Source organism: Heloderma suspectum, chromosome 2, assembly GCF_057233095.1.
Source record: "Heloderma suspectum isolate Gila_16-S chromosome 2, 16-S_ref, whole genome shotgun sequence".
NCBI lineage: Eukaryota > Metazoa > Chordata > Lepidosauria > Squamata > Helodermatidae > Heloderma > Heloderma suspectum.
The window spans coordinates 357,162,915-357,187,851 of NC_139459.1; the positions used below are offsets into that span (position 1 = coordinate 357,162,915).

General features: G+C 43.8%; 1 protein-coding gene across 1 annotated transcript; it reads left to right on the top strand.

Annotated features, from left to right (window-relative positions):
- Positions 1–1,744: 1,744 nt before the first annotated feature.
- Positions 1,745–24,704, top strand: LOC146355538 (vomeronasal type-2 receptor 26-like). Its single transcript, XM_084829932.1, has 3 exons — positions 1,745–2,026; positions 11,555–11,657; positions 23,794–24,704. Exons 1-3 carry the CDS (start codon positions 1,745–1,747, stop codon positions 24,702–24,704), a joined length of 1,296 nt encoding a protein of 431 aa, XP_084686058.1.
- The last annotated feature ends 233 nt before the right edge of the window (positions 24,705–24,937 follow it).

Consider the following 24,937-nt stretch of genomic DNA (forward strand, 5'->3'; position numbering starts at 1 on the left):
TGTATTTTGCCATGATAGGCTACATAAATATTTACGTAGCCTATGATATCACGGAAAAACAACAACAGCGAATGCAAATGGCGGTGGCTACGGTAGCTGCCATTTGCGTTCCCTTTTTTTTCGCCGTGATAGGCTACATAAATATTTACGTAGCCCATTATGGGAAAAGAGAGGGGTGCAAATGGCAGCCACTACACCATTTGCGCCCCTCTCTTTTGCTGTAATAGGCTACGTAAATATTTATGTAGCCTATCACGGTGAAAAAAAAGGGAATGCAAATGGCGGCTGCCATAGTCACCGCCATTTGCGTTCGCTGTTTTTTTTTTTTCCATAGCCGCCACCATTTGTGTTCCCTTTTTTTTCTTTCTTTCTTTGCACTCTTCTGTCAGGACTGGAATCAGCATCTTGTTTCAGAGTCAGTTTTGTCTGACCACAATTGAGGGAGAAAAGAATGGCAAGCTTTAAAAAGGACCTTTAGTCAGCAGTAACAGGCATCTTCTTCTAATATCTAGAGTATGCAAAATAGCATAGGTAAAAGTGAATCTAAAGCCAGCATCCCAAACCCCTACATTCATGAACCATGTAGTGGCTTTTTAACCAGTTCCTTTTCTCGCCATGCAGTGGGTTTTAACTAGTGGTTGCTGTTTATACCAACACCCCACTCAACAGACAGACACTTAGCCCATTCAACCCAATTCTCTCCATCCCTTCCGGTGACAATGCCCTGATAAATGTCTCATTAGAAGCTCTGCTCTCGTATCTTCCATAGGGCAGCACTGCAGGTCTACAAACCCCTGTTCCATTAATCTCTTAACCTATGACACATCCTGTCTATATGCTTAGTTCTGGGTTTTACCTAATGGATGTTGCTTATTCCAACAATCTTAAGGAGTGGGGGCTTCAGACCATCAAGTCCAGGGTCTAAAATAACCTAGCTACAACCCCGGCCTCTAAGGCCCATGGCTGATGTGCCCCCCACCCCATTTCTGTTACTGGGTAACCATTCATAGCAGTGCCAGGCTGCTGGATCAAGCCACCATTTCAGTTCCCAGCACTGCCCTGAGCTAGTGCCATTCTGGGGGATTCTGGGAAGTTAAAAGGGTGGCTAGACCCAGCTGTGCAATGTTGCCCAGAGTGCTGCCACTGCAGCCAGATGAGAAGGCCCTTCTCAAGGTATGCTGGTGCCCCAGTGGACATGCTGCCACCACCTGTCCCCTCCCCCCACCGGCTCCTGTTCCAGTTGCCAGTCAGCTGTGCCCTCCTCAAGGACGTTCCATTCCATTCCTCTGCCTTTTCCATTTCAAACTCTGTGGGTGGTCAACATGCTGAGTCCTCCTTGGGCAGTTTTTTCTGGAGATCTGTTCTACTTTTGCAAGCTTTGCTGTTTCTCTGAGCATGCTGCTCCCTGCATTTTTCTCAATTGCTCCATTTCAGCTCCATTTCTCTTGGCCCTCACCGCCTGAATTTGCTATTACAAGGAGTAAAAGCCTCCATGGTTCAGTGTCCTGGCAAATGAAGGCAAATGTTGTGCTCTGTTAACAGAGGTGCCTGCTTCAGAAGTAAGTGCAGGCAGCTTATTGCAGAGATAAATAATATGGCATCCACAGCAGGCAGAGCAGAGCCTTCAGTATTGGCATCCATTCAATGGTAGAAGTAAGCATAAAATCCATATATTTCTAATGTAATGTAATTGAACAGAGGATGAAAATCTGATGACATCGATTTTTGTTGCAGTAAGCAAAGCATGAGGTACTGGTACGTCCTGCCCTTCCTTTTTGCCATTCATGAGATCAACCAGAATCCAAAGCTCTTGCCCAATATCACCATTGGCTACAGCATCTATGAGAACTATTTCAATGCAAGAATGACTTATGAGGCCATGACAGACCTGATGTCTGTCGGGGAGCAGAATATTCCCAACTACAGCTGTGGGAGACAGAATCACCTGTTGGCAGTTCTTCAAGGGGCTGACTCTGAACTCTCCCAGCAGATTTCAACCATGCTCAATATCTTCAAAATTCCACAGGTATGAATGGGGATGCAAGCAGAGAGTAATTTCACATTCCTGTCTCTACAGAGAAGTCCAGAAGGTGGCATGGGCTGGGCGTCACCAAGTAAGGCTGGAGACAGGCAGTGATTATCAAAAGAGTTGAATGTGGTTTGTGAGAGATGTTACTTGCCCTTTTGTGCACATTCTCATGTCTTTTGTCCACCTCTCACCCCTGCACTGGGAGGTTTTGTGATCTTTGAAACAGTACGGAGTATGCAGTGAGTTTCCAGTTTTTTGATATTGGGTTGAATCCAGACTAAGGATTCCTCCAGATGGAGGGCTCCAAGCAGTAACACTCCAAAGGCATTCCATTCCCCCACCCCTGTTAATACATTTTTTCTTCTGTCAGAAGAAGCAATAGGGAAATACAGGAGGGTTACAAAGTGAAGACAACGTCCTCTGTACATCCTGCAAAAATCCCCATCTGGGGGCAATGTAAGCAAGTCACACACAATCCCATTGGAATGGGACTTAAATATGACATATTTAGGCTCAATCCTATGTCATATTTTTTGGGATTATTGTAAACCACCCTGGAAGCTGTAAAACTGAAGAGTCAGATATAAATATTTGAAATATGTAACTAAAAACAAAGTTTTGTTGTTCAGTCGTTAAGTCATGTCCAACTCTTTGTGACCCCATGGACCATAGCACGCCAGGCCTTCCTGTCCTCCGCTCCCTCCCGGAGCATGCTCAAGTTCATATTCATTGCGTCGGTGATGCTATCTAGCTATCTCATCCTCTACCATCCCCTTCTCCTTTTGCCTTCAAGCTTTCCCAGCATCAGGGTCTTTTCCAGTGACTTTTCACATTTGGTGTCCAAAATATTTGAGCTTCAGCTTCAGTATCTGTCCTTCCAATGAGCAGTCAGGGTTGATTTCCTTTAGGATGGACTGATTTGACCTCCTTGCAGTCCAGGGGACTCATAAGAGTCTTCTCCAGCACCACAGTTCGAAAGCATCAATTCTTTGGCGTTCAGCCTTCCTTATAGTCCAGCTCTCACAGCCATACATTACTACTGGGAAAACCATACTTTGATTAGACAGACCTTTGTCGGCAAGGTGATGTCTGTGCTTCTTACTATGCTGTCTAGGTTTGCCATAGCTTTCCTCCCAAGGAGCAGGCGTCTTTTAATTTCACAGCCACAGTCACTGTCTGCGGTGATCTTGGAGCCCAAGAAAATAAAACCTGTCACTGCTTCCATTTCTTCCCCTTCTATATGCCAGGAAGAGATGGGGCCAGATGCCATGATCTTAGTTTTTTTAATGTTGAGTTTCAGACCAGCTTTTACAGTCTCCTCTTTCACCCTCAACAAGAGGCTCTTTAGATCCTCTTCGCTTGCTGCCATTAGGGTGGTATCATCTGCTTATCTGAGGTTGTTGATAATTCTCCCGGCAATCTTAATTTCGACCTGTGATTCATCCAACCCGGCGTTTCTCATGATGTACTCTGCATAGAAGTTAAATAAGCAGGGCGACAATATACAGCCTTGTCGTACTCCTTTCCCAATTTGGAACCAATCGGTTGTTCCACATCCGGTTCATACTGTTGCTTCTTTACCCTTCTACAGGTTTCTCAGGAGACAAGTAAGGTGGTCTGGTACTCCCATCTCTTAAAGAATTTGCCAGAGTTTGTTGTGATCCACACAATCAAAGGCTTTAGCGTAGTCAATGAAGCAGAAATAGACGTTTTTCTGGAATTCTCTTGCTTTCTCCATGATCCAGTGAAAGTTGGCGATTTGATCTCTAGTTCCTCTGCTTCTTCGAAACCCAGCTTGTACTTCTGGTAGTTCTCGGTTCACATACTGCTGAAGCCTAGCTTGTAGGATTTTGAGCATCACCTTGCTGGCATGTGAAATGAGTGCAATTTTGCGGTACTTTGAACACTTTTTGGCATTGCCCTTCTTTGGAATTGGAATGTAAACTGACCTTTTCCAGTCTTGTGGCCACTGTTGAGTGTTCCAAATTTGTTGGCATATTGAGTGCAGCACTTTAACAGCATCATCTTTTAGGATTTTAAATAGCTCAGCTGGAATACTGTCATCTCCGCTAGCTTTGTGGTTACTAATGCTTCCTAAGGCCCACTTGACTTCACTCTCGAGAATGTTCAGCTCAAGTTCAGTGACCACACTATCATGGCTATCAGGGACATTCAGATCTTTCCTGTATAGTTCTTCTGTGTATTCTTTCCACCTCTTCTTAATCTCCTCTGCTTCTGTTAGGTCCCTGCCTTCTTTGTCCTTTATCATGACCATCTTTGCACAAAACGTTCCCTTGATATCTTGGATTTTCTTGAAGAGATCTCTAGCCTTTCCCATTCTGTTGTTTTCCTCGATTTCTTTGCATTGTTCATTTAAGAAGGCCTTCTTGTCTCTCCTTGCTATTTTCTGGAACTCTGCATTCAGTTGGGTATATCTTCCCCTTTCTCCCTTGTTTTCCGCTTCCCTTCTTTCCTCAGCTACTTGTCAAGCCTCATCGGACAGCTACTTTGCTTTCTTGCATTTCTTTTTTCTTTGGGATGGATTGAGTTGCTGCCTCTTGAACAATGTTATGGACCTCTGTCCATAGTTCCTCAGGCACTCTGTCTATCAGGTCTAATCCCTTACATCTATTCCTCACCTGCACTGTATAGTCATAAGGGATATGATTTAGGTCATACCTGAATGGTTTAGATTGTGTGTGTGTGTGTGTGTATACAGACACACACACACTGATTATATATATATATATATATATATATATATATATATATAACCAGTCTTTTAATTAAATTACCGTTGAACCACTTTCTTTTCGCTTAAAGGACAAAGAGTCTTGTGGCACATGAACAACTTAAATGTTTATTATGGCATATGCGTTTGTGGACAAAAGAGTTCACTTTTTGGTACATTTTTTGTAATGTAAGCCTCTCTGTCCGTTCATATACACAGTGCAAAATTCCCCTTCCTGCCATCCCACCATAGGACAAGGAATCACTGGTGAGCTCTGCTAGGGAAAGAGGGGGAAACCACTGTACAGGAGCATTGTGTACTGACCCCAGATCCTGCTTGGACCCCGATTCAGTACTTCAGAAACAGCTGAATTTGGTTTGGACCAATTCAGCGGCCATCCGCTTCAACTGGGATGCCAAACCTGAGCTGAAATTCAGAAACCCATGCCTGCCTTGGACTGTCATGGAAATTTTTCTAAAATGAGGATAACTGTTTTCTCTTTGCCAGAATTGGATGATATCTGCAGGCATATCAGCTACTGAGAAGGGGATTATGCTACCAAATAGTTGCTGGTGTCTTCGTGCTACATCCCTTTATACTTGCTTTTTCTCTTAAAGGAACTGCTGCTGCTTTTTAAAAAAAATTCTTGGCACATTAGGTGACATTTTCAGGTATAGTTGACCCTCCTTAGGGGAGTGGTCCTGACAACGTTTAGATTAATAGGTGCAGGGGTTTCCATTCAAGAGCAAAATTGATGTTTTGATGGTATCCCAAAGATGATGTCATTATCCTCCTATGTTCCTTGTGGACAATTGTTCTAAAAATGACAGGATACCAAGAGGTCTGCCCAGCTAAGAACTTCGCATAGTTTCAGAAGGATCGATGTAGTAGTTCATGTTGAAAGGGAGTCCTCAATTTGGGGGAGGGGGTATAATTTGCTTCCCCTTCCCTCACCCCCAGTATTTTGGCCTGTTAATATGAAGATGGAACACATCACAGAGATTTTTCTAGGGATGGCGGAGAATTTCTCCCCGAAACTTCGGGGGGCCGAGCGCCAATGTGTTCGGCCCCCTGAACATGTTTCAGGGAGAAATTCTCCGCACCCCTCCCCGGGACGGGACTTACCTTTGCCGAATATCCCTCCCGGCGGCGGGTCCAGCCGGCGGTTCGGCGGGTGTTCGTCCGGGGCGGGAGTGGCAGCCGGTCTTTCGACCAGCTGCCGCCACCGCCATTCCAGTCAAAGAAAAAAAACAAAAACACCCCCGTGATAGGCTACGTGACGATTAACATAGCCTATCACGGCTAGATTTGCAAAGTCAGCCGTGATAGGCTACGTTAATCGTCACGTAGCTTATCACGGGTGACTTTAAAAAAAAAAAAAAAAGTGCGTACGGATAATGGCGGCCCCCATGTGGAGCCGCCATTCCCGTTCCTTATTTGGTCGCTGTAGTAAGACCAAATCTTTGGTCGTAAAGATTTACGTAGACTACAGCGAAAATAAGGGCAACGCTATTTGCACTGGGACAGCAGTGGAGCGGAATGTAAAGGGTAAATTGTGGGGGGAGAACCTCCAACCTGCAGGCCTAATCCTGGGGCTGAGTTGCTTGTGCTCGGACGAGCGGCCAGTCTTCCCAGCACAGGAGGGTCAGACAGCCCCCCCCCCATCCCCACTGATATATCTCCCAGCTCTCGTTGGAGATAACAGTATGGATGCAGGGCAGCCTGACATGGTCCACACCAGGATGAGCAGCTGAATAGCTTTGAATGGAACCAGAAGCCTTGGGAAGCCAGGGACTCCTCCGGCAATGAGTTAAGCAGCTGCTGTCCCTGGCACCACCAGCTGAGACCCTCTGTCTGTGCATCTCACATGGGAGAGGGAGACAAACGTAGGGGTGACTTCCAGGTGGGGCTATGCTTCCTTGATGTCATCTTTTCTACAGTGGGCCTGGTGAGGGGGAGTCGCTCCCCTCATCTAAACACAGGTCTGCCCTCATGAGATACATGATGAATGACTCAATCAAATTAAACTGTATCAAACATTGTCAGGGAGAATTCATTAGAATCGCTAGACTCATCCTGTATTGCACCAGTGCATCTCTCACGCCCCTGGAAGACTCCACCTCAGAGGAAGGGCTGGAAGACCAGGATCCACCCACTGCAAGCAATGTCCAGGATCTGCCAGTAGACCATGGCAGGAATCACCTGTGGAGGACAAGGACTCTGCCTCAGACAAAAAAAAAAGACAAGGCTGGACACTCAAGATGAAGGTGGACAGCCATCTGTCAGGGATGCTCTGACTTGGATTCCTGCATTGAGCAGGGGGTTGGACTCAATGGCCTTGTAGGCCCCTTCCAACACTACTATTCTATGATTCTATGACATATCAACTGAAACTAGGCAAAGTCAAAACTTCTGATTTCTATACAATATGGGATTATATATAATAATCAGGGAAATAAGCAGCAATATATGTCAAAGTGTTTCCTCAGACTAGGGCAAATAAAATAAATCCAATTATAAATAGAATACAAACACAAATATAGGGAGAATCCATGCAGCTGATGGATTCTCCCTATATTTGTACAGTAAAGGGAAATATATGGTAAATGTACTATGCTCTGGTTTTTTAAAGAAAAAAATGTTTAAGGCTTTTTTCATAGGGAAGACTGTTTGGTGTTGAAAAAATGGACATCCCATGGTCCCATCTTTGCTGTCCTCCAAAGCATAATGATTGGAGCCCCTGGTAGAACATGTCCTAGGATAAGAAGGTGGGCCTGTCAGTCATTCAACCACACTCCCTCCTTCCCTCTGCTCATCAGCATTTTAGAGAAAGGGAACCAAAAAATGCTACTTGGAGAGGAGATAGAACATTTGTATCTCCAAGCACAAATCAAAAGAAATCCTCCTTCTGGCCCAGGTTCAGTTCTGGCAGCTTCAGACGGAAGGCTGCTCCACCTTGGGAAGCACCAGAAATGGTCCAAAGAGCCCCAGATGTGGCCAGGCTTTGGGCTTCTTTCAATTCCAATGCACATCCCGACAGCATAGTATGCAGAATATATAGGACAACACCTCAGCAGGGTGTCAAGGGTCTGCAAAAGATATTGTAAGCATGAATTTCTCAATGGGGAATTCAAAATCAGCACGTGTCCTATGAATTACATCTGACAGTCCTTTATTTCTTTGGTTTGGAGGTTTAAACTTCTGTGCTTAAGAGAAATATCCAATATGGAAGCCCTGACAGAAATGGATGGATGGGATGTGTATGGTGTGGGAAGGAAGGGAAAGAGGAAAAAGGGATTTGTGGGGAACCAGTGAGTGGGTTAGAAATGATAAAACATGCTAAAAGAGGACTCTGGGAGACCTAAACATTCACTGTATATTGAAATTCAGAAAGGTCTGTTACTTTAGAGTAGTGAAGTGGTAGCCAATGGCTGCTTAGTGATAATTCTAAATTAACAAACACCTGAATTCTGACTCTGAGGGCAAGACAAAACATCCATTTCTTTCTCTCCTTACAGGTCAGTTTTGGTGTCATCAGTCAAGTTCCAGAGCATAGAAAAAAGTCCCCTTTTTTCTACCGGATGGTCCCAAAACAAGAACCTTCTTACCTGGGGATTGTCAAACTGCTCCTGCATTTCAGATGGACTTGGATCGGTCTCCTGGGCCGAGAAAATGACAGTGGAGAGAGGTTCCTGAGAACCTTCACATCCATGGTCAGAAAGAACGGGATTTGCATTGCCTTCTCAGGAAGCATCCCAGTGATGAATTGGAGGAGACTAAACTTCAACATGATTTTGAGCTTAATGGACACTCAGGTCAATGTAATTGTTTGTCCAGTGGACCCTCAGATCATCTTTAAAATAAGAGCATTGATGCATGTAGTTGAAATGAGAAAAAAATCAACTGTGGGGAAAGTTTGGATTGCAACAGCTTTCCCGGACCTCAGTGTAGGAGTACTAAAGGAAATGTTTGATCTCCAGCACACCCATGTTGCTTTCAGTTTTTTAATCAAGGTACACAAAAGGACACAATATGGCAACCTTGAGCAATTTCTCTTTGCTATCATGCAGTTCGGGGACAGAGTATTTCATTGTTTCTCTTCCAGGCATGTGTTGTCTGTGAAACTCTGGCAAAGATGCAGAGAAAAAGAGAACTGGGAGAACCTGCCCCAGGATGTGATTGAAATGATCTTATCCCAAGATGCCTACAGTATCTACAATTCTATCCAGGCTGTGGCACAGACCTTACATGCTGCATACTCGTCCCAGCCAACGCAGATGAGAGTGGTGGGTGGAGATGAGTTGGGATGTTCAAAGGTACAGTCATGGCAGGCATTCCTCGTCCTTCATAGATTTTATGTATTTGACTTATTATATTTATAACCCACTGTGACAAAGTCACCTGCTTGTTATGTTGCTCTGTTTTGTTTTGTTGATATGAATGTGTTTAGTTTTGCAGGGAAAGTATTACAGGTGAGAAGGGGTTAACTGTGAGCTGGATGGGGCTTGTGCGTGAATGGCCATTTTAGTTCTATCAGTGGGGAGGGGGAGTGAGAGATGTTACAGGAGGGTTTAATGCCTGTTTTGACAGTCAGTTTCCTCATATGGGGTTTGGAGTTCAACAGAGTACCATCTTGGATGGGGAGGGAGGATTTAGTGGGGTAGCGAGGAAGGTTTAGGCTAATTACCAATATCTATGAAAAGGAATGATAACACCTATAACACTGAAATAACATTAGTAAATAATAAATGTTTATTTTGTTTTCCTGTGCCAGAGCTCTGTCTTCATTTACGCTACCTTATTCAGAAACACATAATAACCAGCACTCACTTCCCAACAGAATTGTCATACTTGGCATGAATTGTGGCTGGGTAAAAGGTAAGCCAGGTCATTGGGTACAGATGACTTGGCAGTGACGTCCCCCCCCCCCTTTAGGGTTATTATCCTAGGCATGAAGGGATAAAAGGGTAAAGCCAGAGTAAACGGAGGGGTGGACGTCACACCCACTTTTGTAATTTCTTCTAAGTAAGGAGGACCCAGACAAGGTCTGGAAGTAAACAGAACTTCACTTCATTAATACACCATAATTTTCTATGGGTTTTTTATTTTATTTTCTCCTAACTTCCTCCTTTTCTCCTTCTCTCTCCCTGTCTCCTTTTTCCTCCCAGCTCCTGGGGCCCACTAGGGATGAAATTCTTCACAAAACAATGACGTGCCTACAGCTATTAAAATACAATGCCCACCTTTCCTCCACAGAGCTCAAGGTGGCATACGTGGTCCTCCTTCCCATTTTCACCAGCCCAGCAATCCTATGAGGGAGGTTCGGCTGAGAGCTAGTGTCTGTCCAATACTCAGTAAACTTCATGGGAGAGAGGGGATTTGAACCCAGCTCTGGGCAGGGATGGGGAGGCAGAGTTCCTGTGGTCAGGCACCCTGGTCAGCAATCCTTCAATTTTTAGTGTTTGTGGAAGGACTACATGGGGAACTCCTGGCCTGAGCTAGGTGTGGTGGTCTGAGATGTGGTATCTGTGTCTCCTCAGTGGATGGTGTGGGTTCATTTCATGCAGTAGGTGCCCTGTTGGGAGTGACTCGGATTTCATGGCTGACATAGGGCTGTCCAAGGCTGTAATATGACACAGTCCAGTTCTCATTTTTGTGTCAGATGTGATTACAGTGATCTGGGGATGGAGATACAGTATGTGTGTCATGAAAAAATCATTACCTGGTTGGACTGAAAAACTGACCAGAACTGCCCTACTTTGCCTAACAAGAAGACCATTTAGAAAATAAGGGTTTTTATGTCATTCTAGCTTCATCGTTTTCTGAGAAACTTCCAGCTTTATAATACTTCCAATGATGTGGCTTCTTTGGATGAGAATGGGGATCTGGTAGCCAACTTTGATATTGTGAACTGGATGGCATTTCCAAACAAGTCAATGGCTAGACCGGCCATTGGGAGTATAGAGAGAGGGGCCACCTCAGAGATCAAGTTCACCATTCATCAGAATGCCATTCGGTGGCCCAGGTGGTTTAACCAGGTGGGGAGAAACACCAGTTTCTTGTGATGCCCTTCAATATCTCCTACCAGGCAATGTCTACTCTGGATATGTCTCATTGAGTTCAGTGGGCCCTTTCCATTGAGTTCAATGGAAAGTGGGAAGAGGATTGCAGCCTGAAGCTGTATCACTTATTAGGTATTGTGTGTGATACTGAAAGCTGTACTACCTATCCCATTCATCTCTAGTGAAATAACACAGTGCGTATGAACAGAAAGGGTGTAGCATGATTTTAAGGAACCCTCAGAAGTTTGCTGTGAAGTTTGCTAGGCCAGAGGTCCCCAAAATTGTTGGGCTTGAGGGCACGTTTGAAATTTTGCAAAGTACTGTGGGTGCTGTTATTGCGGGCATACCTGTCCCATGACACCCATTTCACAGAAGGCAAAGTGGTGAGGCCAAAAGGCAAGTAACTCCACCATTGCCCTGTAATCCACCCCAACCTCCTGACAGCCCCACACCACTGTGCTCGTTCCTCCGCTGACCATTATGCATCATCACCATTGCTCCCCCCGCCCCCAAGCGTACAGCACTTTCCTTTCTGTTCACTTTAACACTCAGTTTTGGTGCACTTCCCCCAAAGCCCAGGCCACCACCTTCATTTGCTGAGAATGCCTCTTAGCCCACATGGGGCTAGAGGCATCCTGAACAAGTAAGTTCACAGTTGAAAGGGGGTCACATGGCTTTACTCTATCATTTCTTTCTGTAGTGTGGGATACGGGGCTTCTTGGGTGCCAACAGGTTGCTGAAAGCATCCTGGTACCTGTGGACACCACACCGGACACCCCGGTTGCTAGACCCTTTGGTGGTAAAACAGCTCACATCTGCCTCAACCAAGACATGGGTAGTCAGATGATGAGTCCAGAGCACCACCAAGCCTTGCATATTGGAAAAGTGAGGCAAGTCTGCTTGGCCGTTGTCTGTCCTGGTTCATTACAACATCCAGCTGGACAGGGCTGATCAGCTGCTTCTGGGAAGTGATTAATGCCTTCTACTGAGAGTGGAATCTCAGCTCTGTTTTTGCTGTCGAAATCACCTTGGACATCTTGGGAGGGGGTGACGGGGAGTTCAGCTCTGCTCATTCCCCTGAACTGGGTCAGCTGGATCAATGAACAATGATTGACATCATAGACTTCAGTATGAGTATTATGGGAAATTAAAAGGGTGGCTAGCCCAGTGCTACTTGGAGCTTGGTCACTGCAGGCAGATAGGCCCAGCAGAGGACTTTGACAGAGGGGAGGACCCACCGTAGGACATGTTGCTCAGGGGTCCTTCAAACCTGGTTATGGCCCTGACTTTGGATGAGGCAGTTGACCAGGCCTGGTCTGGCCTGGTCTAGGGAACTGCGGATTCAGCAACAAATGCATAGTTCTCCCTGGGAACAGATCAAGGTCAGGGATAGACTGGAAAAGGGCAGAGACTCAGGAAACAAGCCAAGAACAGAATGCCCCCCAGGTGTTGCATACATGAAACAGAAGGCTTTATAAGCCTGGCCTAGTCAGCTCCACATGAATGTTGATTGTTCATTTCTGCTGAAACCTGTTTCTGCTTTGTCCTGAGCTTTCTGTTTTCCACTGGAAAATAAGCTGCTGCCTTATGACAGGTCAGATTATTTGTCAATTTATCCCATTATTGTGTACTCTTTGGGGTGTTAGGTAGGGATGAATGAAAGCCCTACCTGGCTCCATGCCGGGCAATCCGCAGTGGGGGGGGTAGGTGCTCCGTCCCTACCCCCAGAATCCTCCCCAGCCAGCCATGCTCTGCGGTGGCTCCATGGAGCCGCTGCATCCACCACCAGGTATACTCCGTCCCGAGGGGATTCTGCGGGGTGGCGGGGGGGGGAGGCCATTCCGCCAAGGATTCTGGGGAGCTGGATTCTAAAAAATCCAGCCTCACTGGAGTCCATGGTGGAATTCTCTGACATCCCTAGTCTCAGGTAAAGGTCTTTCACATGACTTCGGCTCCCTGATCCTTCTCACTGAAGACAGTGCCAATTCATGATCTGAAGAGAGCCCAACACATTTTGATCAAAGGGTCTTTGTGTGTCTAAATGCTGGTACAATGTTCAGAAACATAGATTTGGAAGGGGTAATTGAGGCCATTGAGTCCAACCCCCTGCTCACTGCATGAAGCCAGTTCAGAGCATTCCTGACAGAGGGCTGTCTAGTCTCTTCTAGAAAACCTCCAGTGATGAAGAGCCCACTGCCTCCTTAGGCAATTGGTTCCATTGTCTGAGTGCTCTGATAGTTATGAGGTTTTCCTGACAGTCAGTCAAAACCTTCCTTCATGTAACTGAACCTCATCATTTCATGTCTACGGTCTTGGATGATACCGAACAATTTTATTTTTTTTTTAATTTTAAAACCGCCCAATAGCCAAAGCTCTCTGGGCGGTTCACAAAAACTAAAACCAAACAACACACAATAAAACAATTTAAAATATATAGAACATTAAAACCACAATATAACAATACAACCACAATAAAACCTAGCAGCAGTACAGGAGTTTAAAATATAGATTTAAAACAGCAAAGATAAAAATTTAGAAAGCTAAAATGCCTGGGAAAATAAAAAGGTCTTCACCTGGCACCGAAAGGAGTACAATGTAGGCGCCAGGCGAACCTCACTAGGGAGCTCATTCCAGAGCCGGGGTGCCACAACAGAAAAAGCCCTCCTCCTAGTAGCCACCCGCCTCACTTCCTTTGGCAGGGGCTCACGGAGAAGGGACGCTGATGATGATCTTAAGGTCCGGGCAGGCACATATGGGAGGAGGCGATCCTTCAGGTAACCTGGCCCCAAGCCGTTAAGGGCTTTGAATGTTAACACCAGCGCTTTGAATCGGGCCCAGAAATGGACTGGCAGCCAGGGCAGCTGGAAAAGTCCTGGTGTAATATGAGCTCGCAGGCCAGTCCCTGTTAACAATCTTGCTGCCCTATTTTGGACCAGCTGAAGTTTCCGGACCATTTTCAAAGGCAGCCCCACGTATAACGCATTGCAGTAATCCAGACGAGAAGTTATCAGAGCATGGATCACTGTAGCTAGGCTATCTCTGTCCAGATAAGGGCGTAGTTGGTAAACCAGCTTTTGACCTTCTTCTGTGTGACAACCCTTTAGGCACTTGAAAAATGCTGTCACACCCCTCCTCAGTCTTCTCTTGTCAAGGCTAAATATACACAGTTCCTTCATTCTTTCCTTGTAGGCCATAGTTCAGAGTCCCCAATTTTCTTTGTTGCCCTTGTCTGAATTAATTCCAGTTTACCTTAGGGATGTACGAAACCCCTCTTACCTGGCTCCGCTGAGTTCCGCTGGGGGGGGGGAGGTGCTCCATCCCTCCCCCCGGAATCCTGGCCAGCTCCGCTCTGTGGGGATTCCGTGGAGCCGCCGGCTGGCTGCGCCAGCAGCTGGACATCTGGCCACTGGCTAGCAGGGACGCAAATGACGGCAGCTGTAGCCGCCACCATTTGTGTCCCTGTATTCAGCCGTGATAGGCTACGTAAAGACTTACATAGCCTATCACATCTGGGTTAAAAAAACAACAACAACGTGTATGCAAATGGCGGCGGCTACGCTATTTGAGTTCCCCCTTAGTTTTGCCATCTTAGTCTATGTAAATATTTACGTAGACTAAGACAACCAAAAATAGGGAATGCAAATGGCGGTGGCCATAGCTGCCGTCATTTGCGTACATTTTTTTTTAACCCAGACATGATAGGCTACATAAGTCTTTACATAGCCTATCACGAATGGGGGGGGGGGAGACTGCAAATGGCGGCGGCGGCGGCAGCTGGTCGGAAGACCAGCAGCCGCCGCCTCCACCGAAGCTGCCGCTGGAGCCGCCGCTGTCCGGAACATCCACCCCAGGTAAGTCTTGTCCCGAGGGGGATCCGCGGGGGGCGGGGAGCAGGCTGTTCCACCACGGAGTTTGGGCGGCTGAATGCACTGGCATTCGGCCTCACCAAGATCCATGGCGGAATTCTCTGACATCCCTAGTATCTGAATCATTCTAAATGTGATGTCCAGAACTGGACACACTATTGAAGGTGAGGTCTGACCAGCACAGAGTAGAGTGAAAGTATTACTTCCAGTCATTTTGAAAGTATACTTCTATTGATGTAACCTAAAATGGCATTTGCCTTTTTGTGGCCATATCACACTTCCTCAAAAATCTAGTTTCAATATACATTATAAGGTATGTTAAAGTGTACTCTTGGGTAAGTGGGCTTACCAGAATTATTACATATGTAGACCCTCTGCCCTAAGGAAGACTATGGCCTGTAACATGTGGGATCTCTTAGTGCAATTAAGTGTACCTCCCAAGCACCAGCTTGATGCCTCCTTCCCCCTACTTCTACTAGGGATTTACGGATTCCCCACCTTCCGTTAAGTTGAGAAATCCACCTGGGGGGGAGGTGATCTGTTCCTCCCCCTGGAATCCTCTGGAGTGGCTCCACTCCACAAGGATTGTGCAGAGCCACACTCTGGCTTCGTACCGCTCCACTTAACTCTGCTCCAGAAGGATTCTGGCCGGAACGGCACTCTGGCTCCGGAGCGCTGGCAATATGGTAATGGTGGCTGCCATTACCGTATCACTGGGAGGAATACGGCCGCAAATGGCATAGTGGACACCACTTGTGGCTGTAAAGCCCTCAGTTTAACCTAATTGCAGCCGTTTATGGAGCTGGAGTGCCGTTCTGGCCAGAATCCTCCTGGAGCGGAGGTAAGTGGAGCCATTCCACTGTGGATTCCAGAGGCCGGATTCCAAAGAATCTGGCTTAATTTGAGTCCATGGCAGATTTCTCTGACATCCCTAACCTCCATCCACAAATACAGCTCTCAAAAATAGGGCTGATAAACAAGGGTGATAAAATCAGGGGTGGGGCTTCCTTCTGATGCCCTTTCCAACTCTATAACTAATTTCCACTGATATTAATGACACCTCCAAACTGACACATTTTCCTTGACGCTTCTCCTCTTCATGGCCAGACGGTGCCCTTTTCTAGATGTACCCAAAGTTGTCAGCTTGGATATGCCAAGATGATTCAGGAAGGAGAGCCCATCTGTTGCTACGTTTGTGCCCCATGTGCAGAAGGAACAATTTCCACTCAGGAAGGTAAGAAACTCCAGAGCAAAAAGCTGTCATTGAACAGGGCAAACATCCACTGACATCTCTTTGGGGAAGGTTTATTAATCATTCGATCCTTTCTGGCTTTGTGTATAGTTAATTACCAATGTATTCACTAATTAATATCAGAAAGTGAGTTGAAATAAGTATCCTGTGTTAACGCAGGAAAAGTAGCCAGCTGGAAAAGTGTTCAGTATGAACCATGGTTCCACCCTTTTGTGCTTTCACTCGCATGTCCACTGTCTGCTTTACACAAATGCATCTGTTATGTAACGTGCTGTCGTTAGACCTGTTTACAAACTTGCACACATTCTTTTTGATATAACAATTTTTATTTTTTTAAAAAAAAAAAACAGAAACAAAACACAACAACATAAACACACAATACACATACATTAAAATATCTCTTAAGATTGTAAGATATCTACCTTTGGCTCCCCTTACACAACAAATGCTCATTATTTTTATCTACGTCTTGTCTTAGTTACATATCATACATTGAGTTCACAGACGTTATCTCATTTCTCCTAATTTTAACAACAGAAAGAAGAGAATCAACTATCTCAAAGTTCAAAATGCACATACATTGATACCATTTTTCTCTATTTCTTGTACAAATGCTATGAAATGTTTCCAATCTAACATACATTTAGTTGTTGACCCTTCTGTAATTATAATAGTTTTGCCATCTCTGCCAGTTCCATCGTTTTCGTGATCCACTCGCTCACAGTTGGTATTCTTTCATTCTTCCACTTCTGTGCATGCAATAACCTTGCAGCCATCGTCATGTAGAGAAAGAGGGTCCCCCCCTTCTCTTTCACATGTTTATCTGTTAATCCCAATAAAGAAGTTTCTGGCTATTGTTCTATAGTAGTCTTTATTATTCTTTGAGCTAAAGACTGTATTCATTTCCAGAATATTTTAGCTTTTTTACAAGTCCACCATAAATGATAAAACATTCCCTCTTGATCTTCACATTTCCAACATTTTCCAGAAACACCTTTATACGTTTTAGACAATTTAAATGGTGACATATACCATCTATACATCATCTTATAAAAATTCTCTTTAAGACTTGTACATCAAGTAAATTTTAAATCTTTTCCCCACATACTTTCTCACTCTTCCATTGATATATTATGACCAACATTTTGTGCCCATTTTACCATACAATCTTTTCCTTGTTCATCCTCGGTCTCATGCTTTAACAGTAATTTATACAGTTTAGCAATAATATGTTCATCATTTGTACACAGTGCTGTTTCAAACTCAGATTCTGTTTGTTCAAATCCACAATTTTTCTCCTCTATTTTAAACCTTTCTTTAAGTTGCAAATATGAAAACCACTGACAGACATGACCTTCTTCCAAGAAGCTTTCCCTTGATTTTAACTAATATTCCCCTTGTGACAGTTCCAGTAAATCATTATACCTTATCCATTTATGTGTGCTATCAAAATCTCTTCTATGCATTGCTTCTTGTGATGATATCCAACGTGGTATTTTTTGATAGAGCCTTAATTTATATTTATTCCAAATTCTTAATACAGCCCTTCTTATACAGTGATTATTAAAATCTACATTCACTTTTGTTTTATCATACCACAAATAACCATGCCACCCATATCTCAATTCATGTCTTGCTAAAAGTCTTCTATTTTTCAATGTCACCCATTCCTTCATCAACATCAAGCAGTAGGCAGAAACATAGGTTTTAAAACCTGGTAATCCCAAGCCACATCTTTCCTTTGTAAGTTGTAAAATTTTTATTTTAACTCTTTTTTTTTTTTGCTTGCCATATAAACTTTGTTATATTTCTCTGCCACTGCTTAAATCTGATGTAATAATAGGTATCATTTGAAACAAAAATAACATTCTAGGTAATACATTCAGTTTGACCGTTGCAATTCTTCCCAAAAGTGATAGTTGTATTTCCCCTCCATTGTAATAGGTCTTGTTTAATTTCATTCCACACTTTAACATAGTTATTTTGAAAAAGCATACAATTCATATTTGTCAAAAAGACTCCCAAATATTTTACTTTCTTTTCAATTTGGAAGCCAGTCTTATCCATCAACTTTTTTTTCTTGAACATTCATATTCTTTGTTAACATCTTTGTTTTCTGTTTATTAACTTTGAACCCTTCCACTGATCCAAATTCTTTTTAATTTTTTCATTAAAATTTCAATTCAAATTTAATTCAATTCAAATTTAATTCAATTCAAATTTAAGGTTCTTCCAACATAAACACCAAGTCATCTGCAAAAGCCCTTATATTTCTCCTTTTTAATCTTTATTCCTGTAATTCGATCATCTTGTCTTATATCTCTGTTCAATAATTCTAAAACTAATAAAAACAGTAGTGGTGACAATGGGCAACCTTGTCTTGTTCCTCTTTGTATCTCACAAGGTTTAGTCAAATCCCCATTTATAATTATTTGAGCATTTTGATCGGTATATACCTATTTCACCGGTTCTATATAGTTTTCTCCAAAGTCCAGTTCTTCTAAAGTCTTAATTAAAAAATTTCCAATTGAGATTATCAAATGCTTTCTCTGCATCTAAAAAGATCAGAGCAGCTTGTTTTTCTGATGTTTTTCCAAATATTCCACCACATATCAAGACGGTTCTTACATTATCTCTCATCTGTCTCCTTGGTAAAAACCACTTTGGTCCTCACATACAAACTCCTGCAATATTTTCTTGAGCCTTTCTGCCAGAATTGTTGCAAATATCTTATAGTCATTGTTCAATAATGAGATTGGTCTGTAGTTTTTTGTTGAGGTTAAATCCTGTCCTTCTTTAGGTATTAATGTTCTATATGTTGTTGTTCAGTCATTCAGTCGTGTCCAACTCTTCGTGACCCCATGGACCATAGCACACCAGGCCTTCCTGTCCTGCGCTCTCTCCCGGAGCGTGCTCAAGTCCATATTCATTGCATCAGTGATGCTATCTAGCCATCTCATTCTCTGCCGTCCCCTTCTCCTTTTGCCTTCAGTCTTTCTCAGCATCAGGGTCTTTTCCAGAGAGTTTTCTCTTCGCATTAGGTGGCCAAAATATTTGAGCTTCAGCTTCAGGATCTGTCCTTCCAATGAGCACTCAGGGTTGATTTCCTTTAGGATGGACTGATTGGACCTCTTTGCAGTCCAGGGGACTCATAAGAGTCTTCTCCAGCACCACAGTTCGAAAGCATCAATTCTTCGGTGCTCAGCCTTCCTTATAGTCCAGCTCTCACAGCCATACGTTACTACTGGGAAAACCATAGCTTTGATTAGATGGACATTTGTCAGCAAAGTGATGTCTCTGCTTCTTCCTATGCTGTCTAGGTTTGCCATAGCTTTCCTCCCAAGGAGCAGGCGTCTTTTAATTTCATGGCTACAGTCACCGTCTGCAGTGATCTTGGAGCCCAAGAATATAAAATCTGTCACTGCTGCCATTTCTTCCCCTTCCATATGCCAGGAAGTGATGGGGCCAGATGCCATGATCTTCATTTTTTTAATGTTGAGTTTCAAACCAGCTTTTGCACTCTCCTCTTTCACCCTCAACAAGAGGCTCTTTAGATCCTCTTCGCTTGCTGCCATTAGGGTGGTGTCGTCTGCGTATCTGAGGTTGTTGATACCTCAGATTGATATTGATATTGTTGATATTCCCGGCAATCTTAATTCCGACCTGCGATTCATCCAACCCGGCGTTTCTCATGATGTACTCTGCATATAAGTTAAATAAGCAAGGCGACAATATGCAGCCTTGTCGTACTCCTTTCCCAATTTGGAACCAATCAGTTGTTCCATGTCTGGTTCTTCCTGTTGCTTCTTGACCCTCGTACAGGTTTCTCAGGAGACAGGTAAGGTGGTCTGGTACCCCCATCTCTTTAAGGATTTGCCACAGTTTGTTGTGATCCACACAATCAAAGGCTTTAGCATAGTCAATGAAGCAGAAATAGACGTTTTTCTGGAATTCTCTTGCTTTCTCCATGATCCAGCGAATGTTGGTGATTTGATCTCTAGTTCCTCTGCCTCTTCGAATCCCAGCTTGTACGTCCGGTAGTTCTTGGGTCACATACTGCTGAAGCCTAGCTTGTAGGATTTTGAGCATAACCTTGCTGGCTCTTTTCCATATTTCCAGTATCTCCCCCTTTTCTAAAATACTGTTCATCATATTTTTCAATGGTTGTAAAATTTCTTCTTCATACTTCTTGTAATATAATCCTAATGTTCCATCTGGTCTCGGAGTTTTTCCCAATTTAATTTTTTTTTATTGCTTCCACCATTTCATTTACTGTTACTGGGCCATTCATCATTTGTTTTTGTTCCTTAGTAATTTTTTGTAGGTTTTGTTTATGGATATATTTATCCAGTAATTCTGGGGAGATATCCTGTCCTTTATAAAAATTTGAATAATATTGATAAAAGGCTTTCTGAATTGCCACATTATCAGTTAATTCTAATCCACTTTCGCTTATTTTCACAATTGTTTTCTTTTCTTTTTCTTTCTAAGGTTACAGGCAAACCATCTTCCTGGTTTATTAGCAAATTCAAAATATCTTTGTTTTACGAAGTTTAATTTTTTTGCATATCCTGGACTGTTAACATCGACAATTGTTGTTGGAGTAATTTAATCTGTCATAGGAGACTTGCCTTTCCTGTTTTTTTCTTTAGGAATTCTTCTTTCTCCTTTATCTGTTTTAGAATATTTTGTGCTTTCTCTTCCCCTTTCTTTTTCAGTTGTGTGTTTTGTTGTATATAATAACCTCTCATATAGACCTTACTTGCATCCCATACTGTTCGGATATTTGTTCCCTTGTCCAGATTCAATTCAACAAATTCCCTCAGTTTCTTTTTAGTGTCATCAACAATACTTTTATTTTGAAATATCCTTTCATTCAATCTCCATCTAAAAGTAGTGCTTCTTTTCACATATGACATAGATAAAGGGTTATGGTCCGAAAATGATCTTGGTAGAACTTGTATTTTGCCAATCTTTGTAGCAAGCTCTTTAGTTGTCAAAATCATATCAATCCTTGAAAAAGATTTATGTCTTTCTGAAAAATATGTATATTCTTTTGAGTTTCCATTTTAATCTCTCCATACATCTACTAAAGCCAAATTGTCCATCAATTCAAAAAATCTTTTAGGTAATTTCCCTTGACTACTCTTTATTTTTTTTCTCCGATACTCTATCAATGTGAGGTGCAATCGCCCCATTCCAATCTCCCACTGAACACCAAAAGTCAAAAGTTAGATCCACGAGTTTGGATAAGAGATCCTCATAAAATTCTGCTTTCTGGTCATTAGGTGCATAAACCCCTAAAAACCAGGGATGTCAGAGAATTTCGCCACGAATCTAGGGGAGGCCGAATGCCAGCGCCCCCCGAAATGGGTGGCAGAACAGTCTGCCACCCCCCGCCACCCCCCGGGATGGGACTTACCTGGGGCTAGGGGTGGACGAAAGTCACTTACCTGTCCTCGAACATTTCCCGTGGTGGGGGGGAGGCACTTCGTTGCTCCCCCCGCGAAGTTCAGGCCAGGGGGGGAGGCTTCCCGCCTCGCCTGGCCAAAATTCAGGCCGGGGGGGAGGCTTCCCACCTCACCTGGCCGAAATTCAGGCCGGGGAGGAGGCGCCTCGCCTCGCCCAGCCGCAAACTAAACAGTTAAAAAAAACAAAAACGCCCCCGTGATAGGCTACATGATGATTAACGTAGCCTATCACGGCTAGATCTGCAAAGTCAGCCGTGATAGGCTACGTAAATCGCCACGTAGCCTATCACGGGTGACTTTAAAAAAAAAAAAAGTGCGTACGCAAATGGCGGCCCCCATAGGGAGCTGCCATTCGCGTTCCTTATTTGGTCGCCATAGTCTACGTAAACATTTGCGTACGCGCTTTTTTATTTTTTTAAGTCACCTGTGATAGGCTAAGTGACGATTTACGTAGCCTATCATGCCCATGGGCACCGCCATTTGCATACGCATTTTTTTTTCTTTTAAATCAGCCATGATAGGCTACGTAAACATTTACGTAGCCTATCACGGCTGACTGCAGGGACGCAAACGGCGGCATCCATGCTAGCCAGCAGCCGGATGTCCGGCCGCTGGCAGAGCCGGCCAGCAGCTCCACAAAATCCCCGTGAAGCAGAGCCAGCCGGCTAGAAGTTCGGGGGGGGAGGGACGGAGCGCCTCCCACCCACCACGAATGTCACCCTTCGAAAAGGTAAGTGACTTTCGTACATCCCTACTAAAATCAATGTTGATTCACCATTCAGTGTAATTTTTAACTCCCACAAAATGACCTTGTCATCTGACAATACCAATTCTGGACCCAAATGTGGCTTAATATATAAAACTACTCCATTTTTCTTTTTTCGGCTTGCAGTTATAAACTCTTCACCTAATTTTTTATTCATTAAATATTTGGTATCTTCTTTCTTAATATGACTTTCTTGTAAGCATCTTATATCTTGTTGCAATTTTTGTAAATAGTAAAATATTTTCTTTCTCTTTTGAGGAGCATTCACCCCATTAATATTCCAAGTTAAAAATTTGCAATCCATCTGTTTTAAAATATAAGATTAAGGTATATTCTTAATTTCCACCTGCTACACCCTGAGTGCTGTCCTCTTCTTGGATATCAGGTTGTAGGTCTGTCCAATCTTTTCCATAAGTTCGATGGAACTCTCTTGCTTTTTGAACTGAGTTCAACTTAAATCTCCGTTCTCGGTAAGAAAAGACCACACCTTCTGGGAATTCCCATCTAAACATGATCTTTTTCTGTTTCAGGGTTGTTGTTAAAAATGCACAATCTCTCCTTTTCCTCAGAAATCTTCCAGGAATATCTTTCATGACGATAATCTCTTTGTCCACCATCTTCAGTTTTGTTTTATTATTATAGTGTTTCTGGAGAATTGAATCCCTTGTAGTTTTCTTTACAAAATGGACAATAATATCTCTGGGTAGACCTTTGGTTTTTGCATATGTCGAACTCAGTCTATAAGCTCGATCTATTTCCAGTTCCATGGTTTTCTCTTCTTTACTCAGAAAGGCTGCTATAGTCTTTCCTAGGGATGTGCGAAAGTCACTTACCTTTTTGAAGGGTGATATTCGCGGTAGGGGGGAGGCGTTCTGTCCCTCCCCCCGAAATTCTGGCTGGCTGGCTCCGCTCTGTGGAGATTCCGTGGAGCTGCTAGCTAGGGCCGCCCGCAGCTGGACATCCAGCCTCTGGGCAGCCTGCAGGGATGCAAATGGCGGCTGCCGTAGCCACCGCCACTTGCGTCCCTGTATTGTGCCGTGATAGGCTATGTAAATATTTACATAGCCTATCACGGCAAGCAAACAACAAAGAAACAGTGGACGCAAATGGCAGCAGCTACGGAGGCCGCCATTTGCATTCCCTTTTTTTTGCCGTTTTAGCCTACGTAAATATTTACATAGGCTATCACGGTGGAAAAAAAGGGAATGTAAATGGCGTAATGGCCGCCATTTGCGTTCCCTTCCCCCCCCCCCCACTGTAATAGCCTACGTAAATATTTACTTAGGCTAAAATGGCAAAAAAAAGGAATGCAAATGGCGGCCACCGTAGCTGCTGCCATTTGCGTCCACTGTTTCTTTGTTTTTTGCTTGCCATGATAGGCTATGTAAATATTTACATAGCCTATCATGGCACAATACAGGGACGCAAATGGCGGTGGCTACGGCAGCCGCCATTTGCATCCTTGTAGCAATGAATTTTGAAATGAGCCTCTTCTCAGGCTCATTTCACACTGTTAGTTCATGCCCTCCCCCAAATCCCTGACTTTATCTTGCCTTGTGGCATATAGGCTGTAATTGATGGCAACTAAATTCTTGCAATGCTGCTCTTCTTTTCAGATGCAGCCCATTGCAACAAGTGTCCAGATGATAAGCATCCAAACAAGGACCGAGATCAGTGTGTTCCTAAGCTTATGAACTTCCTGAACTACAAAGAAACTTTGGGGATCATCCTAGTTCTCTTTTCCCTTTTCTTGTCCCTAACCACAGCTCTTCTTTTGGGAATCTTCATTAAATACCGAGAAACTCCAGTAGTCAAAGCCAACAACCGTGACCTCACCTACATTCTCCTCATCTCCCTCATGCTTTCCTTCTTGTCCTCCTTCCTATTCATCGGTCAGCCCATGAAGGTGACTTGCCTCCTCCGACAAACTGCCTTCAGCATCATCTTCTCAGTTGCCGTTTCTTCTATGTTGGCAAAAACCCTCACGGTGGTGGTGGCATTTATGGCCACAAAGCCCGGGAACAGGATGAGGAAATGGCTGGGGAAGAGTTTGGCCAACACTCTTGTCATTTCTTGCTCTAGTGTTCAAGTGGGCATCTGCATTCTGTGGTTGGGAATCTCTCCTCCATTTCCAGACTCTGACATGCATTCCCAACATGGGCAGATCATCCTGCAATGTAACGAAAGCTCTGTTGTCCTGTTTTATACAGCACTTGGCTATATGGGCTTTCTGGCTGGCATCTGTTTCACTGTAGCTTTCCTTGCTAGGAAGCTGCCTGGGGCATTCAATGAAACCAAGTTGATCACCTTCAGCATGTTGGTGTTTTGCAGTGTTTGGGTGTCCTTTGTGCCAACGTACCTGAGTACCAAAGGGAAATACATGGTAGCCGTGCAGGTCTTCTCTATCTTGGCCTCCAGTTTGGGGTTATTGGGTTGCATCTTTATCCCCAAATGCTACATTATTGTATGGAGGCCAGATCTAAACAAAAAAGAGCATTTGATGATGAAACTTAAAAATGACATCTGATGTTTGACTACAGATGTTTTGTACAGCAGGAAATAATGAAAGCGATGTACTGGCCTTGGTAGTGAAGGACTTTTAGATGTTATTCTAGCCAATCTCGATCTTCTCAGTGTACTTAAGAAAAAAAAGTACACTTTGAATAGTGATGAATGAATAATGAAAATGGATGGCCATTTCACTGTAAAGATTTCCATTTCCTTTGCTCCAACCTACCTGCACATGAAAGGGAACTGTAT